Source organism: Dama dama, chromosome 20, assembly GCF_033118175.1.
Source record: "Dama dama isolate Ldn47 chromosome 20, ASM3311817v1, whole genome shotgun sequence".
Classification (NCBI taxonomy): domain Eukaryota; kingdom Metazoa; phylum Chordata; class Mammalia; order Artiodactyla; family Cervidae; genus Dama; species Dama dama.
The window spans coordinates 28619581-28637380 of NC_083700.1; the positions used below are offsets into that span (position 1 = coordinate 28619581).

At 49.6% G+C, this 17800-nt stretch overlaps 1 protein-coding gene across 1 annotated transcript in view; it reads right to left on the bottom strand.

Annotated features, from left to right (window-relative positions):
- Positions 1-17230, bottom strand: part of VANGL1 (VANGL planar cell polarity protein 1) — a 58655-nt gene extending 41425 nt beyond the window's left edge. Inside the window, exons 1-2 of the mRNA XM_061121075.1 lie at positions 17136-17230; positions 5775-5980 (exon numbers count right to left, since the gene is read on the bottom strand). Of these exons, the coding sequence (XP_060977058.1) occupies positions 5775-5845 (71 nt within the window). The 5' untranslated portion in view covers positions 5846-5980; positions 17136-17230. The remainder of the gene's footprint in view (positions 1-5774; positions 5981-17135) is intronic.
- Positions 17231-17800: the final 570 nt, after the last annotated feature.

Genomic DNA, 17800 nt, shown 5'->3' on the forward strand with positions numbered 1-17800 from the left:
AGAGAAGCTTTCAGTGATAGCATCTCTAATCCCTAAGGCATAATCTATCATTACAATCTACTACTAAATAAGAGTCCAGAAAGAGATGTGTTCTCCTCAACACTGATGTTTTATTTTAACTGGGCAACTAGTGAAACGGCTAAGAGATTTTGTTTGTTTATCCAGAGACGTGTCTCATTGACAATCACCCTGCTCCCCACCCCAATGCACAGAGCACTTTGTTTGCTCAGTCATGTCAAACTCTTACGGCCCCGTGGACTGTAGCCCACCAGGCTCTTCTGTCCATGGAATTCTCCAGGCAAGAATACTGGACTGGGTTGCCATTTCCTTCTCCAGGGGATCTTCCCGACCCAGGGATCGAACCCACGTCTCCTGCATCTCCTGCAATGGCAGGCGGATTCTTTACCGCTGCGCCACCCGGGGACCCCAAAGAGCACCTTACCAAGTGCTTTATTATATGAAACTTGTCCAATCCCAATAATAACTCTATGAGGTATTATTGTCAGCATCTTATACCTGAGGAAACTGAGGCTTATGGAGGTTGAGGGACTCCCCAAAGTCAGAGTAAGCGGCAGAGCAGGGTGTGAACCCACTTTCTTGATTCAGACCCACTACGCTGCACCATCTGAAGAGAAAATGGAAGATTCTGTAGCCTAAGTATTCCTAACGCTCATTCTCACACCCCGAACTTGAACTACCAGAGCTGCGGAATCTGCCTTTGAAGCTACTTCTCGAAGTCATGACTGGACCCTGACCTTGGAGAACACAGCGCAGTGTGCCCCACACTCTGGCCTGCCAAAGACAACCACTTCAAAAGGACTCCCTGTGAGAAACAATAAGCAATTTGGGAGTGATTTCCCATGTGTCTGGTCAGTCTTAGAATGAGCTGTTTAGACTAAGTCTGGAATCACTGCTCCCCAGGGCCCCACCTCAGCCAGGCCAGACCAAGGCACGTCCTCCTCTCACTGCTCCCACTTTCCCCAACTGCTCTCACATCTATCACTGTCCTGCCATCTGCCAAGTCACGTGCTCCCCTGACCCCATCTATCTATTCACTGGGCCCACGGGTCAAATCCTGGGACAGCACAAATTCCACCGGCAATCAAAATTCTTTCACTGTGTGCCAATTCCTGCAGCCTGAACACTACTAGGGCCAGAAGCGGGCAGGGAACCACTCGGGGTTGGAAACAGCCCCTTGGGGGGCCAGCTATCCCTCGACTTGACCCCAGTGGGCCTAGTCTGGTTCTTAAAGGGCCCAACCGTTCCCAAAGGAGAAGTGATCTCTACAATTCCCCTGGTAACAGCAGAGCTAAACCAGATAGGAACTAGTACCTGATAACCCCCGGAAGGTTTCTCATCCTCCAAGACTGAAACCCTAAACCAGTGCTTCTCAAGATTTGAATGTACAGACAAGCCACCTGAGGTGCAGATTAAGTACAGATTTGCTGGCCCCACCCCCAGAGAAATAGTCTGGAGCAGAGAGACAAAAGGAATCTGCCCTTTTCATCAGCACCCCAGCTGATTAGGATACAGGAAACTGCTCAAGGCTCTCCCACCCAAATGCAGCTCAGGGAGGAGGGAGGTGGAATAACTTAGCCCTGTTTGTGAAATGCCCTGCATACAGCGAGGGCCTGATAATGGGAGCCGTGAGTGCAATGCTTAGCTATACAAGGTACAGTGTGGCTTCTACAATAAAACAGCATTAAGTGGATGAGGCTGGGAGCGGGACTCAGGACACTCTGCACTGGGTCCAGAACCAAGGGCTTTCCACATGCTGTCAAGTAAGGGGCCAATGGAAAGCTTCCTCTATCAACTCAGCGTGGGCTGTGTATCACGCTGGTCCTTGTTGAGGGAGCAAGACCTGTCATACAGCTTTTGTAAAAATCACTGGTCCTGAATGACTGCTCTGGGAAGGTGCCTGAGCCTGGACTACGTACAGAAGTCCAGCAAAAATGCTGCCATACAGCACTTTCCAGAATGCAGAGCTATGAGCCCAGTATGGCTGCCTCACTGCGTTGGTACCCAAAGTTTTATCCCCAGAGTGTTAACTGCTGTGACGTCAAGGACATGCCAAGTACCTACGGGAGAGCCCCCCGCACCCCCACAGTGGTGAAGACCATCAGTTCACCATGTCTCAAAGAAACAGGAGACATGGAGTAGGCTACCAAACCACTGAAAGGGTCTTTCAAACACAAGAGCACTGGATGTCTTTCCAGCTCCACCTGAGTTGTCTTGATCACCTACACACCTTTGCTGGGCAGGTGTGTCAGCCACAGGAATCCTTGTATCTTTATCTCTGAGCCTGTCTCCATAGAGCATCTGTCTGTACGGGTAAAGATAAGTCAGGGATGGGGGGGCAAGCAATAACACGCTGGAGGCCGGGCATCTGTCTGTACCTGCAGGTGTGTGCGTGTGCAAACGCATGTGTTTAGGCGATCCTAGAGCTGAGCTCAGGGAGGGTGCTGTAAAGTCTCTCTCACTCCAGTCAGAATCCCCACTGAGCCCCAGACCATTCCCACTTACGATCGGCATTTCCTGGGAAGATGATTTGGCTCTATTTCTGTTGTTTGTCTATTCTGTTTGGGGGAAAGCCAGCCTCACCGGTTACTCCTCCCTTTCCTTCTCTACCACCACCCACTACCTGTCCTTTCTCTCCACCAACTGCAGGGCCTGGCTGGCTGCTTCCTCTCGGGTGGGAGGGCCAGGCACGGCACAGACTGACTCTGAAGTGGCCTCGGAACAAAAGGACCACTCCCCCTACGCTCTGGCAGCCTCTTTTGGACAATGCATTTTACACATCAGGCCCAGGGCTGATCCTCCAGGCCTTTTTTCCCTACCAGTTACTCCTGCTGCTCTCCACCGTGCATGGCCCAGGGAGAAAAGCATGGCTTGCAAAGCAGCAAGAAATGGGGCCTGAAAGCTGAGGGTCCCGACCAACCTCATAACTTCAGGCAAATAATGCTATCTCTCTGCATCTCAGTGTTATCACTTGTTGAACGGGGGTCCCCCCTCCCACAATTTAAGGGCTGCTGTGAGGATGGGGGACCACGGCCCAGGGTCTTAACAGGTACTCTCAGACTGGTCGTGAACAGCACTGGAAGCGGCTGCAACTGGTGCTCTAAACCCGAAGGTTAGGTGAGGTCAGCTGGAGCCTGCGTCATTCTACCAGCAGGTTAACTGGATATCCTCTGGAGAAGGCAGGTATCAAAAAACCAGACCACTAGCTTCTTTGTTGGAAAAAGTCATCTATCATCGGCTTGGAACTCTGCCAGTACTCCAAAGATGATCTCAGTGTCATCAAGCATATCAAGTTCGCTGCCCTTCATTATTCCTCTCTGAGAGTTCTACGACAACTCCCAGAGAGCACAGTCCCTCTCCCTTCCTCCTCTGCCATTCAAATCGTTGAGCAAGGCAGCCTTCACAGGGACACTCCCCGCTGGTACACTACCTCTGCTGGGTCCAGGGCATGCCTCTGGAGGGCTACTATGACTGATCAGTACCCTTTACACCCAGACAAAGGACCCCCGACACCTACTATCTACGGATTACAAGCTCCACCCCACAGTCACTATGCCGTGTCAGGGGATCCATCTCAGCGGCTGTTGTTTTTCTAAAGACACCAGGGAGCACACCTATTTATCTCCGGTCATCATCTCTCACTCAGAGCGCTCCTGAGTAGGCATTCAGCAACCTCCCTGATTAAAGTATTAAAGGTCTCAGCTTGTATTATCATTTGCCTAGCGCTTTCTGCAGGGGTCCAAGAAGGTACTCAGAGTTCTGCGTGCTGTTTTCATGGAAAGTTATAGTCTCTTAAAGTTACCACAAGAGCACTACATTATCCATTTCTGGGGGCCCCAAGGGGCTGAGGGAACACAGAGTAATGAGTGCTGGGAGGGGACGTGAGTGCAGATGAAGGAGGCCAGACAGGGCTTCTCCTAGGAACCCTGCAAGACATCCCGGCTCAACTCGTCTCCAGGCACCCAGAGAACCCCAGATTCCCACTCTGCTCCTCACAGTGTAGGACGGGGAAGCTTGGCACTCTGACAGGGAACTGCTTTTCCTGGTTAAGTTCAAAGATTGGATATTTTTAAACAGCTGTTTCTGGTATTTTAGAACGAATCTGATATGTTTACCCACTGATTGAAATTGGTGATTAAATTTTTCTCACCAGAGGGTTCTTGACTTTCCCAGGATCTGGGCTCTGGCCTCTCTCAGCCACACTTCTTTGTTTCCCAAGCTGACTAGAAAGTCTTGCCTGGACTCCAGCACAAGCTCATTTACTTCTTTTCCCCAGATTGTCATGATTATGTAAGAGCAATACATGAAATTTAGAAAATAATGAAAGTTTAAAACACACACACAAACTATCTGTTACCATTCATCATATCATAAGAATATATACCTATTATAATGCGCAAAGTTTTGAATCTTGGTTTTTAGTAACATGGCCTTATATATATTTTCTCATGTCGTTAATCTTTGAGAGTCTTTTACATTTTTATTCTATTTGTATTTTTAATCACAAAATTTATATACTTATAAGAGATTGAACAAGTGTAGAAAGATAAAGCATCAAAGTGCCCATCAGTCACCATCCTGTGTGGACCCCTTCCCTGTGGAGGACCACCTGGGGCAGCTTGGACACTATCCTTCCAGACCTCTTTCTGCATGTGTAGATCCATATGGACTCACAAGTAAATAAGTCAGTTAGATATATGTGGCATACTGCTGTTTCACAAAACAAAATCCTACCTACTCTGCACTCAGCTGCCTGTATGGGGAACTGCTGAGTCAAGGAAACACCACTACCATCACCATTCCCAGCTCTCGCAGGGCTGTGACCACAGGTGGGTCTATGGACTGGGGTCACCTGGGGCCTTCAAATGTGGTGCTGAAATGCCAGGGCCATTGATAGCATAAATCCAGGCACTGGTGAGTGGCCCACGATGTGTTGTGTTAAGTGCTTCACAGGCATCACCTCATTTAATCCTCCCCACAGCCCCGTGAGGAGGGTGCCGCTCTACCCATTTTTCAGATGAGCAGTCTAAGTTGAGCAGTCTAAGTAAGAGGCAGCACTGCAACTGTATCAACCGCACTCCACCGGCTGGTACTACCTCTTCATTCACTCATTCCCTCACCATTCTGCAGGCCTGTAACACAGGTGGCCCTAGGAACACCTGTGCAGATCTGTTCATTCTGTACAGAGGAGGGGAAATTTGGTCTCCGATCCCCATTACCCAGGTCAGATGTCCAAAACCCAGGCCTGTTCACTGGGAAGACGAGTCAGAGACACAGAAATACATCAGGCACCAGGCCAAGCCTGCCAACCTGCCACTTCAGTGGATAGACCTCGCAGCAAGGGCATAATGGACCATGAGTCAGCAGCTCTGGGTAAGAAGCGACAAATTAACACTTTTTCTTTTTTTAAAAACTTTCACTTAGATACTTGGTAAAGCTTTTGGGAGAACTGTCATCTCGGAGAAGTACTTAGAAATGAAAAACATTTCCACCGAAGGCAGAATCTTTAATTTAAAATCAATTGTGAGAAGTGAAGATCATCAACGGTAATAGTGGCGATAAAATGTAAATTGGTGGTGTAGTTCCTCCCAGTGCATGTTAAAAGGTTCTGAAAGCTCAGCTTCTCATGCACCAGTGGACTGAAACTCCAGTGCTGGCTGCCCCCAGGGGAACTGTGAAAGTGAGTCCAGGAAGCCTGAGAAACCTGCAAATTCCGCCCCCAGAGGAAAAGTGGGAACAAGCAAGAGCTTACATACCCTTGTCTGTGAGATTTTTTCGAATGACTTGAATAGTAAGAATATCCAGAATACGTGGATTCGGTATCCATAGCAATGGAGGGCTTGCTCTTGCTGCAGGAGCAGGTACAGTTTCTCCTTAGAGGTAGAGAGAATTTCACCTACTGGACTCCTCAGACCTCAAAGGGCCTGGGAATCAAGGAGTCACTCTTCGACTGCAACAAATTCTGGGAAAAAAGAGAAAAACAAACAAACAAAAGAGATATCACCTTTCACAGCCAACCTCAAGGAAGTTATATTGGAAGATAAAAGACAGTGGCAACCTCCACTCTGGGATCTCTGTGATGGAACACATCAGCAACGGTGTTAAATGTTCCGCTCAGGTGTCTGGGAGGGGGGACAGGTGGGTGGGGGCAAGCCACACCCCACCGCAGCAGCAGTAAACTGGAATGGGGAGAGGCCTGGCCCTGGGCCATCTCCCAGACAGCCCAGTCTGCCTGGCTTCCAGGCCTGAGACACCATGTCCAGCCCCCACTGTCAGTGTGGCGCTTACAGAGCGACACCCAGGGAAGCAGCCTGTAAGCCATTTGCTCAGTTTCTGAAAGCCAATGGAAAAAAAAAAAATGTTCTCAATTCTTTAATCCAGGAATGCAAACTTCTAGAATTTCTCTTTTTAAAAGAAAAACTATTATTGGCACATTGCCTACAATAGTGAAAAGCTAGAAACACTCTCAATGCTCCCCAAAAGGAGGAACTGGTAAGGGAAACATGATTCATTCACCCAAAGAAATACCATTGTTGTTGCTGCTCAGTCGCTAAGTCACATCCGACTCTTGTGCGACTCCATGGGCCATAGCCCCCCAGGCTCCTCTGTCCATGGCATTTCCCAGGCAAGACTACTGGAGTGGGTTGCCATTTCCTTCTCCAGGGAATCTTCCCAAACCAGGAAACAAATCCGCATCTCCTGCACTGGCAGGCGGGTTCTTTACCACTGAGACACCAGGGAAACCCAAAGAAATATCATAGAGCTGTTTAAAATGATATTACAAAAAATGGAAGTTTGTATGATCTAGTGATAGATTTTAAAAGCAGGCTACAGGACTTCCCTAGTGGTGGCTAGGACTCCACACTCCCAACACAGGAGGCCCAGGTTCACTCCCCTGGTTGGGGAACTAAGATCCCACATGCCGCTATTAAAGATCCCATGTGCCACAAATGAGACTCAATGCAGCCAAATACATTTTTTTTTTAATTAAAAAAGCAGGCTACAGGTAGCATTGTAGACAGACACTGAAATCTACACTTCAGTTACAATCACAGAGGATGAGATGGTTAGACAGCATCACTGACTCAATGAACATGAACTTGAGCAAACTCCAGGAGAGAGTGAAAGACAGAGAAACCTGGTATGCTGCAGTCCATGGGGTCACAAAGAGTCGGACACGACTGAGCGACTGGATGACAACAAGACTGCTTGTGTAAGGACGAGGATGAGGGAACATCAGAAAATGAAAGCAGGTGATTTGTTTGTTGCAGGTTCCTGGGTCTTTTGCCATACTTTCATTAGACACTGCTATGCAATTAAAAAAAAATTGGAAACATTTCCAAGTACATTCCTGAGCCCCACATGTTAAAAACCTTTACTTCAAGAGAAAAAGGAGCTCTACACCCCTCATCCCAGAGCTGGTCTCCGCCCCTTGGGGCTCCTCCTTCCAGTGACCCTCGTGAGTTGACACTGCAAACAGAGCCAGTGAGATAAGTGTCAGGAAAAAACAAAGAGGCTGCAAATACCACCACTACCCTCAGCTGGGGGGGGGGGGGGGGGGGGGGGGGGCTTCCCTGGTGGCTCAGCTGGTAAAGAATCCGCCTGCAATGCAGGAGACCTGGGTTTGACCCCTGGGTTGGGAAGATCCCCAGGAGGAGGGCATGGCAACCCACTCCAGTATTCTTGCCTGGAGATTCCCCATGGACAGAGGAGCCCGGTGGGCTACAGTCCATGGGGTTACAAAGATTCGCACATGACTGAGCGACTAAACACAGCACAGCACCCTCAGCTGGGAAGAGGCCAAAGCTCCTCAGGAATGACCTGCCACTCTGGAGGGGACTACTTGAGAACCACCACTGGCCAGCAAATCTCAAGCCTCAGGACCACCTCGTCATTCATTCCCTCGGGTCTGTCACTAGGGCTAGCCTCCCTCAGCCTGACATCCTGACATCATTTCATGTCTGCTCTCCTATGTGAGTCCAAAGGGAGCAGTGAGAGACCTGGGGTCTAGCCAGAGCTCCTCACTGTCAAATACAGCCTGGGACAAGTCACTTGCCTTCTTGAGCCTTGGTTTCCTCATCTGTCAAATGGGGATAAATCCACCAGGCACAGACTTCACAGGGTTGATCTGGAGATATAAGCTGATGCAGTATTGGGAGCTGGGTTCCAATCCCAGGTTTTACTCACCTATGAGACACATGACCTCAGCTGAACTGTTAAACCTCTCTTAACCCACATTGGGCTTCCCAGGTGGTGCTAGTGGTAAAGAACCCGCCTGCCAATGCACGAGACATAAGAGATGTGGGTTTGATCCCTGGGTTGGGAAGATCCCCTGGAGAAGGGCATGGCAATCCACTCCAGTGTTCTTGCCTGGAGAATCCCATGAACAGAGGAGCCTGGCGGGCTAGAGTCCATGGGGTCACAAAGAATCAGACATGACTGAAGTGACTTAGCATGCACAGAGAAACCCGCATCTGTAAAATGTGAATAAAAGGGCTCACGCAAGAAACAAATAAGCTACAACTGTGACTGCACCCAGAACCACTCCGATGCGCCAGATATAGGGCAGTTGCAGTTCTCAGGACTCCTATGACCAGTCCTCAACCCAGCAGCTCTCCATGTCTCCCTCAGTAAGAGAAAGGCTGGGAAAGGAGCAGGCCAGAGTGAGTACCTGTGCTCACCTGCCCAACCGAGGCTCACCTGCAGCCAGACAGCGCTGGGTCCACATCCCAGGTAAGCCCAGGGCTTACTAACTTGCTGACCCCCTCGGAATCTCAGGTTCCTCAGCCATAAAGTGGAGATAAAGTGGCCTATTTTGTGAGGTGACTGTAAAGAAATCAGTGTGGGGGAAAAAACCCCACTGTGGGCATTTTAAAAATACTTTTGCTCTTGGACCTACCCCTACTTTTGCAGAAGACTTCAAGAATCAGCTCACCTTTTTTTCTCCCTACTCTGCCTCTCAGCAGGTTCAGTAACAATTTCGACGAGCTTTCAGCACCTCAGACTCTCACTTCTTGCTGCTTCCTTGCTGCTTGTTCTGCTTCATACCTGCCAGACATCAGCCTTAAAAGGTGAGCCAAAATCTCTAGACCTGCCCTTGAACAAGCCTCTTTCCCCGAAGGCCTTTCACCCAGCTCTCTGCTAACCTGCAGGTCCTCATACCAGGCTGCTTGGCCCAGAAACCTGACTGCCATCTCCTACATCCAGAACTGACCATCCACAATGTCTATGCTTTTTTTTTTTTGCCCTTCAACCCATAACTCTCGAGTCTCCTTTCCATGCCAGCTTCTAGCTATTTCTGGCTAAATGCTGCCGAGGTGTCTCAGAGGCAGGCACCCCAGGCTCCAAAGACCTGGGCTGATCCTATTCACATTTCCTGGCCATGACACAGTGTGACAGACGCTTTCCTCTGTGAATTTACCTCCCCTCGGTAAAAAGAAAAAAAAGAGAGAGAGACTTAATGCAGACTCTTCCTAGGGTTGTTGTAAGCATCGATTTACAATTTATTTTGGAAACTCCCAAAATAAAGTCTCTGGCACGTGCTAACCCAAGTTTTATTCCCCCTGCCCTTCTGCAAAGGGAAGTCATCCTTCATCCTCATTAAAACCTCCAGCCATCCAGTAAAGCAACTCTGGGCATGTCCCTCAGAGGAAATCATGGGCTCCCAAGTGCTCTTAGGGGGAGGGCTTCTCCTCCAGTCTACCAGCTGCCCTTGTCTGGTTTCTCTCCAGACAATTCCTGCCTATACTTATCAAAGGGGTGATCTGTAGATCCTGCCATCCCCTCCCTCTTGTCATCCCAATTCTCCATCCTCGACACTCCACTGAAACAGCTCTAAGTTGGCCACGGATTGTTGCTGTTGTTCAGTCACTAAGTTGTGTCCAGCTCTCTGTGACCCCATGGACTGTATAGCGTGCCAGGCTCCTCTGCCCTCCACCATCTCCCTGAGTTTGCTCAAACTCACGTCCATTGAGTCAGTGATGCTATCTGTGATGCCACAGTTTGCCATGAGCCAGATCCAAAGGTCCCCTCCTTGTCCTCCTTCCCCCGGACCTTCTTATGCCATGTTCATTCATCCGCCTCCATGTTTAGTGGGGCCATGAGAGACCTGCTAGGTGATGCTGGGGCACGGCAATGACAGCAGTCTGTAGCACATGGCTGCCCTCACAGAGCTCTCTGCTGCCTGCCCTCCTCCAACGTGACAGTGTTTATGCTACTGCTTCTCCCATGCTCCTTCCCCTCTCCCCCATTTTGAGACCCCTTAAGTCTCAAAACTTGCCCATTATGGGACTTCCCTGCTGATCCAGTGGTTAAAACTCTGAGCTTCCAATGCAGGGAGCTCAGGTTCGATACCTGGTCAAGGAACAAAGATCCCATATGCTACGGGGCACAGCCAAAAAAAAAAAAAAATCTCTCCCATTATTCTCCTCCATCTATGGATTTACTCTAGGATAAGCTCCTGGGATACACTGAACATAAGAGGTACCCAACAGATACTTACTGCAAGGATAAATCCCCAGTGCACATTTCCTACTTGTGTTTTCCAGGTGGTGCAGAAGTAAGGAATCTGCCTGCCAGTGCAGGAGACGCAGGAGACTCGGGTTCAATTCCCAGGGCCGGGAAGAATCCCTGGAGTAGGAAATGGTAACCCACTCTAGTATTCTTGCCTGGACAGAGAAGCCTGGTGGGGTACAGCTTATGGGGTCACAAGGAGTTGGACACAACTCAGCAACTGAGCACACACACACTTGCATTTCCTACTTAGATCCCTCTTGCTCCACTTGGGATCATCATCACCCCCAAGATGCTCTCCAGTGCTCCGGCCTATTCTTTTCAGTCTCCTTCACTGGCGTTATACAGTCACCCTACTGACCCTATAGAGCCAACCGGGCACCACTTTCATAACTTCCCCTCCCTCTCATCCCACGTATTTCACTGTCACTAACTGCCCTCTGTCCCCTGGGACCCACCCTTCACTCTTCTGGTTCTCAGCCACCCGCTTCCTCCAGGCTCTGGGGACACAGGGTTAAACTATCACAAAGCCTGCAGGTTTCCTCACAGAATCCACATTCTACAGAGCTCGGGCCCCTTCAACATCACAGTTTCTATCCGAGCTTTCAGTTTTTTTCAAGATCTCAGTGAGGATTAAGAAGCAGCAGCCAAAGGCAAACTGACAAAATCCAGAGTGAACTCATTTCAAAAGCCAACATAAGAGCTTCGGTATGGTTAACAGAAAAACACATCCTGAAGTTTATCTTTGCAGCAACGCATTCAGAAGATAGTTCCCTTGTATGCACAAGAAATTAGCAGACCTCAGATAAGGTCAGAGGGGGACGCCTTATCGGGAAGATAAAGTAATGAAAAGGGATCGGGTTCCCTGGGTAATAAACCCATAGGCTGTGCACTAGCCTGAATGGGATAGGGTCATAAAAGGTGTAAATGTGGATCCTGGAATGCAGAACGTCCCTTCGTCATGCTGACCCCTGACAAGACCCTGACTGGGCAGCAGCCAGAGCGATCTCTCAGGTCACAATGTGGACGTTGTTTCCCTGCTTGAAACCCTTCCTTGGTGTTCTGCTATGCTTCAAATAAAACACAAAGCCTTTCACTTGGTCGGCCAGGCCCTGCCCATATCTCCAGCTTGGCCTTCCTTCTCTTTCTAAGGTCCTCTAAGGCAGCAGTCTGCAACCCTTTTGGCACCAGGGACTGGTTTCATGGAAGACAAGTTTTCCACGGAACTGGGGGGAGGGTTGCTTGCGGGATGGTTCAAGCACATGACGTCTATGGTGCACATTATTTCTATTATTATTTCACATTAGACTATTACATCAGCTCCAACTCAGGTCATCAGGCATTAGATCCCAGATGTCGGGAACCCCTGCTCTAAGGCACCATGCCTTTCTGCAGCCTCAGTGTATACGCTCTACTGACTCTTCAACCACCTCATTCCACCCAGTTCCTACCCATCCCTCTCAAATGAAATACGGCTTCTTTCAAGAAGCCTTTCCTGATCCTCCAGTCTCAGCTCCCTGCACTTCTCCTTGACATCCTGGTTTTCAGATACACGGGGACTGGCTCCTGGAGAGACAGGAAGCTCCACAAGGGTGGCGCCTCTTTCACGACTGTCTCTTCAACCCCAGGAGCACACCAGGCTCTCAGTAATGCACGCTGAGCGAAGTAAGGGTTCTGGTGGCAAGATATCAAGATGTGGAGGCCACAGACTCATGCAGAAGAAACCTTAGAGATCATCTATTTTAAATCCTCAATTTTACAACAGACGGAAAAGATGCAGAGATTAGATTCCACAGGGACAGCTGAACCACCGAGAGTGGAGGTGCCCTGCTGCTCACACAAGTCTCTCTCACCGGCAAAGGTTATATTCCAGATACACTGAGTAAGAATCAGCATTAGTTCTCTGCCTCCCCCTCCTGTCACTTATCCCTTCCGGGAACTGCAGGCAAACGACAGGATAGGGCTCAGAGCTCATCAAGTCACGTCTCAGGGGGGGCAGGAGGGCACCATCTTAAATCTGGAATTCCCTGGCAACAGCAGCAGAGAATCTTCTTCACCACCCTTTCTTAAAAGCAAAATGGGGATCAGTGGCTTCAAAGAGAATGTGTGTGTTCACCCAGTCAGTCATGTCTGACTCTTTGCAACCACATGGACTGTAGCCTGCCAGGCTCCACTGTCCATGGCAAGAATATTGGAGTGAGTTTGCCATCTTCTACTCTGTGGGATCTTCTGGACCCAGGCATAGAAACCTGAGTCTCCCACGTCTCCTGCATGGGCAGACTCAGAGAAACTGAGTCTGAGTCCATCTCCTGCATGGGATACTTTATCTGCCCCTAAAGCCATGTTCACTTACATAAAATATACGTGACTCTTACTTAAAAGGAAAACAGTGTTCAGAAAATCATAAGAGGGAAATAATAGGCTATGGTAATGACTGGTAAACATAAGCTAACCTTCTCAGAAAAGGAAATTATAAAAACATCAACAGCTCTGCCTAGAGCTATTAAGTAATAAAGTGAACTTGGGTTTGGATGGTTACCTTGCAAGGAGTACAAAGACACACGCTGAATTTAAAAAGCCATTCCACTCCTTCTGCACTGGATGTATTTCCAAGGGAAAGAGATTTCTGCTGTAACTGTGTTTACATATACTGTGTGCATTACTTTGAATATTTTGTTTTTATCATATACAGAATTCTAAAGGATTTATGGCATTTATAATTTTTATTGTTTTCATGCTAACATTTTTCTCAAGATACCCATTTTTAATTACTCAAGAGGAAAAGGGTAATTTAGATATTTTGTTGAGTCAACTTTTCTTTTACAGAGGATAAGCCATGAGCATAGGTTCTGCAGTTAGATCGTTACTGCTCAAATTCTGGCTCTGTTCCTTATCAGCTATGTGACCTCAGATTAAGTTACTTAACCTTTCTGTCCCTGTTTCCCTAATTATAACAACAGAATTATATTTTGCTTACCTTATAGGCTCAAGGTGGGTTAAATGAGATCATTCGTAATCTTTCAGACTAGTGCCTGGCACAGGATAGGTATTCAGTTCAATTCAGTTCAGTCGCTCAGTCGTGTCCGACTCTCTGCGACCCCATGAATCGCAGCACTACTTAGTAAATCTAAATTTCTTCCATTGCAAAGAAAACTTTTATAAGGCACATGACTTAACATATCATTTTCATTAAACTTATGTATATGTTTTTGGTCCATTTGAGTCTACCTTTAGTGTTAGCACTCAGTTGTGTCCGACTGTTTGCGACCTCATGGACAGTAGCCCACCAGGCTCCTTTGTCCATGGGAATTCTCCAGGCAAGAATACTGGAGTGGGTTGCCATTCCCTTCTCCATGGAATTTTCCCAACCCAGGGATTGAACTCAGGTCTCCTGTATTGCAGACAGACTCTTTACCATCTGAGCCATCTACCTTTAATGGATACCATTAGCTATAGCTAACTATTTTATTGATTTCCATTCTGTTCCTTGCAGGTCTTCTTTTACTGTTCCCAGGTTGGAAGTGAACATCAGAGAAAACTGTGTATTTTATCAGGTTTATCTGGAGGAACTCACGGTTGTAAGTCATCCAGGTCACCGATGTGGGAATCGGAGGGACTGGTGTATTTGCAACAAACCCAGTGATTCTTCATTACAACAGGGCCCTTACAAAAGAGTGATTCTGGGCCACTATTCACAAGGAAAGAAAATGTCAACCTCACTTTACCTATCTTGCCAATGATTTCAACTCACCTTCTTCAAATAATTGCTCTTGGCTCCAGTCATCAATTCCCTCTGAAACACTCCCAGCAGCTGGGTATAAATTTCTGCAGAGCTGTGAATGGTTAATATGTCTGGAATTCTTATGCTGTATATTTGTTTTCAAGTGACCCCCTTGTCCCCTGCCAGATTTTTAAGCTTCAGGAAAATACATTTCATAAGCATCTACTATCTCCTCTGTAAATCCAGTGGTGCCAGGTCCAGTGACTGCTGTCCAATAAGTGGGATTCAGAAGGGAATGGATTCAGTGGGATGGAAACACACTGCGGCAGAACACACATGTACCTTTTCATCAGGCTTCAGGTGAGACCAAAGCCACGACCAGAAACATGGGCCAGCCCCATGTCCACCCAATCCTGTCGTGCCCACCTTCTGGAAAATGGCACAGAACGAGGCTCTAATCACATACCCATACCCAGCTAGTCCCCTAACCACAGCTCGTTCACTTAATAGAGAGAAGAGGGTCATAAATAATCTAATGGCTCAAAGTTAGTCGAGTGCCTCTGATGTGTCAGGAACTGCTTTCAGTCATTTGTATGTGATATTTCACTTAATCCTCAGAACAAGACTTATATGGGAGAAAAAAATATTAATTTTCTGTTACAGTTAAGAAAACCAAGGTCACACACCTGGTAAATGCTGGAGCCGGGCCTTGAACTCTTAAGAGTCTAACTCCAGAACCTGCTCTCTTAACTATAGAAACTATACAGCAATGTAGCAATTTTCAGAATTGCTTATTTTCAGAGAGGAGGGTAGGCAACAATCATAAACTGTCCCAAACCACACATAACCTACAAAGATTTCTGCAATTTCAACTCCTACTCACAGGTTCAGTGTCTCAAGCACTGTGGAAGGTACAGGAGAAAAGAAATGAATCTGAAATAGTTCTAACTGCTACGGAGCTCAAAGGTGGAAAGCCCACCTTTGAAAAGTTTCCAGCCCAAAGGTGAAAACTGCCTTTTCAAATACAATCTGATAGGCACCTGTGCAAACCAACTCCTCCTGAGGTCTGGAGTCACAACGAGGGGGTGTGTGTGTGTATTGGGGGATGGAGAGTACCTTCCTCATTCAACACTTGTTCAGTCTCCAGTGGGACCAGGGTGACAAGGCATTGTGGTCTGGTCAGGACACTTTCCTTTATGGTCTCATCCTTTTGCTCAAATACACAAGGCAACAAAACGTGTACTGCCTGGCAAGCCGTCCTTACAAATATGCCATTCTCAAAATTCTCCCATTTTACTTACAAATTAAGTTGCAGCCAAGTCACACTGCCAACACTGTAACAGTGAAAATTTCACACTAGCTGTTTCACTAATTATATTGAGAGATACCAAAGTCTGGGAATGCTAAAAGCTCATGGGGTAGGTGAAAAGTGTTATTTCTTTGAACTGGAGAATAAAGTTTCCTCCCACAAATCAAAGCCCCAACTATATCACATTGATTTAATTCAACTCTAAAAACTCTAATTAGTGGTTTCATAAAATGACTAATTACATCTCCCTGGATTCAGACAGTTTCTGCCATCTCACTTAAAGAGCCTAGGAGCTGTGTAATCAAACAACCCACCCACTGGAAGGAGAATGCTAATTAGCATTGTTGATTGGTGACACAAGTTATAATATTTTTCCAGCAACCTTGTAAAATTTATAAACACATCAGTGAAAACTCCAGATTCTTTACAGCTTGCTAGCTTTTGGAATAAGTGTCTAAAAATACATGCATTTCCAACCACAGCCCCCTCAAAGAGGTTTAACAAAATGCACGTGTCAGCCACACAATCATCATCATAAAACGCTCTAACGTCTCTTCACGAGCAGCTAAACGAGCTCACAACACTTTCTCGGGTGGGCCTTTTACCTGGTTTGAAGCTGTGAAAACTGAGCCACGGATTTCTCCGCTCCAAGTCTCACTAGCTTATCTCCCAGCCGCCAGGCCGCGGCTCCGCCCCACTCCTGCCTCCACCACCAACGCGTTTAAATTTTTATAAAGCTTCACACTTCTCTGGACGCGTTTGCTTGGGGCAGTTCAAAGCCTGTAGGAGGAAATGAGGTCCTGCCCGTGGCGAAGGCTGCCCCGGTGCGGTGAGATCGCCTCCAACCCGGACGCCTCGGGCAAAGACTCGCCGGACACCTCCTGCTCCACCCCGGCGTTTTTGAAAGTAAACTCCTACCTGCCTGTTGCGCTCTCCGAAGCGCAACCGGACTCGCGCCCCCGCCTCCCCCCGGCCTCCTGGGCCGGTTCCATTCTGTAAGCGAGGTGGAAACACAGGCCAGCTCTGTGCTGATTTCTGGCCCCGGGTCGGGCGGGCCCCCGGGCGCGGGAGGTTCCCGGGTCGAGCTCCGCAGCGGGGTGGGAACCACGGAGCGCGCCTCGCTCCCGGGGAGCGCAGGGCGCCCCGGCCCCCGCCTCGCACGGCGGGTGCCTCCGCCCGGGTGCCTGTACGAACGCTCGGCCACTCCCTGCCAGCCGGGACGCGCACCCCAAAGTACAGCCTGGGGAGAAGGGAGCGTCCGAGGCGTGGGGAGGGAATGCCCGGACCGAGGAAGTGGGGTGCGCGGGGAGCGGAGCGGGAGGGGCGCACCACGCGCGGATGGGAGAGGACTGGGGTCCCGGGAAGCACGGCTCGCGCTGCGGTCCGTGGGAGGGAGGGGGCTCCCGGCCAGAGGCAGGGGGAGGGCAGTGAACCGGGGTCGGAGTCCCGGGTGGGGCTGCGGGAGGAGGACGCAGGGGCTAGCGGGGTCCCAGGTTCGGGTGGGGGCGTCTTGCCACGGAAGGTCTGCACCCCGCGCCTGCCGCTCAGCCGCGGCCGGCCTCCGGCGGGACTCACCTCCGCGCCGGCCGTGCGGGCGCCGCGGCCCGCAGTCTCGGCTCGCAGCGGCCCCGGCTCTGCGGCCTGCGCTGGGCTCCTGTAGAGGCAGAGCCCCGCCGCCGCCGCCGCCGCTGCACTGCTGCTTTCCGCTTCCTGTCCCGGCGCCGCCCCGCAGCCCGAGCCCAGCCCTGCGAGCCCGGCGCGGCCGCGAGCCAAGAGCAGCGAGCGCGGCCGGCCGCGCCGCGGGCCCAGCCCACCTGCAGCGGAGGGCGGGGTCGGGCCGGCGTCTCCCCAGCCCCCGGGAGCCCGGCGCCCCGAACACACACGCGCACACACCCTCGCGCAGGCACACTCGTTCCCACACAGACCCCAGGGGCTGACCACACACACACACACACACACTCACACATCACAGACTCATGGTCAGAGACTGACCGCTACCCACTTGCTCCAGGGTTTGCCTGATGAGTCCGAGGGTGAAGAATCCGCCTGCAATGAGGGAGAGCTGCATTCGATCCCTGGCTTGGGAAGATCCCCTGGAGGAGGGCATGGCCACCCACTCCAGTATTCTTGCCTGGAGAATCCCCATGGACAGAGGAGCCAGGCGGGCTACAGTCCATGGAGTCGCAGAGAGTCGAACTGAACAACTAAACACAGCACTTGCTCAAGCTCACACCCTCACG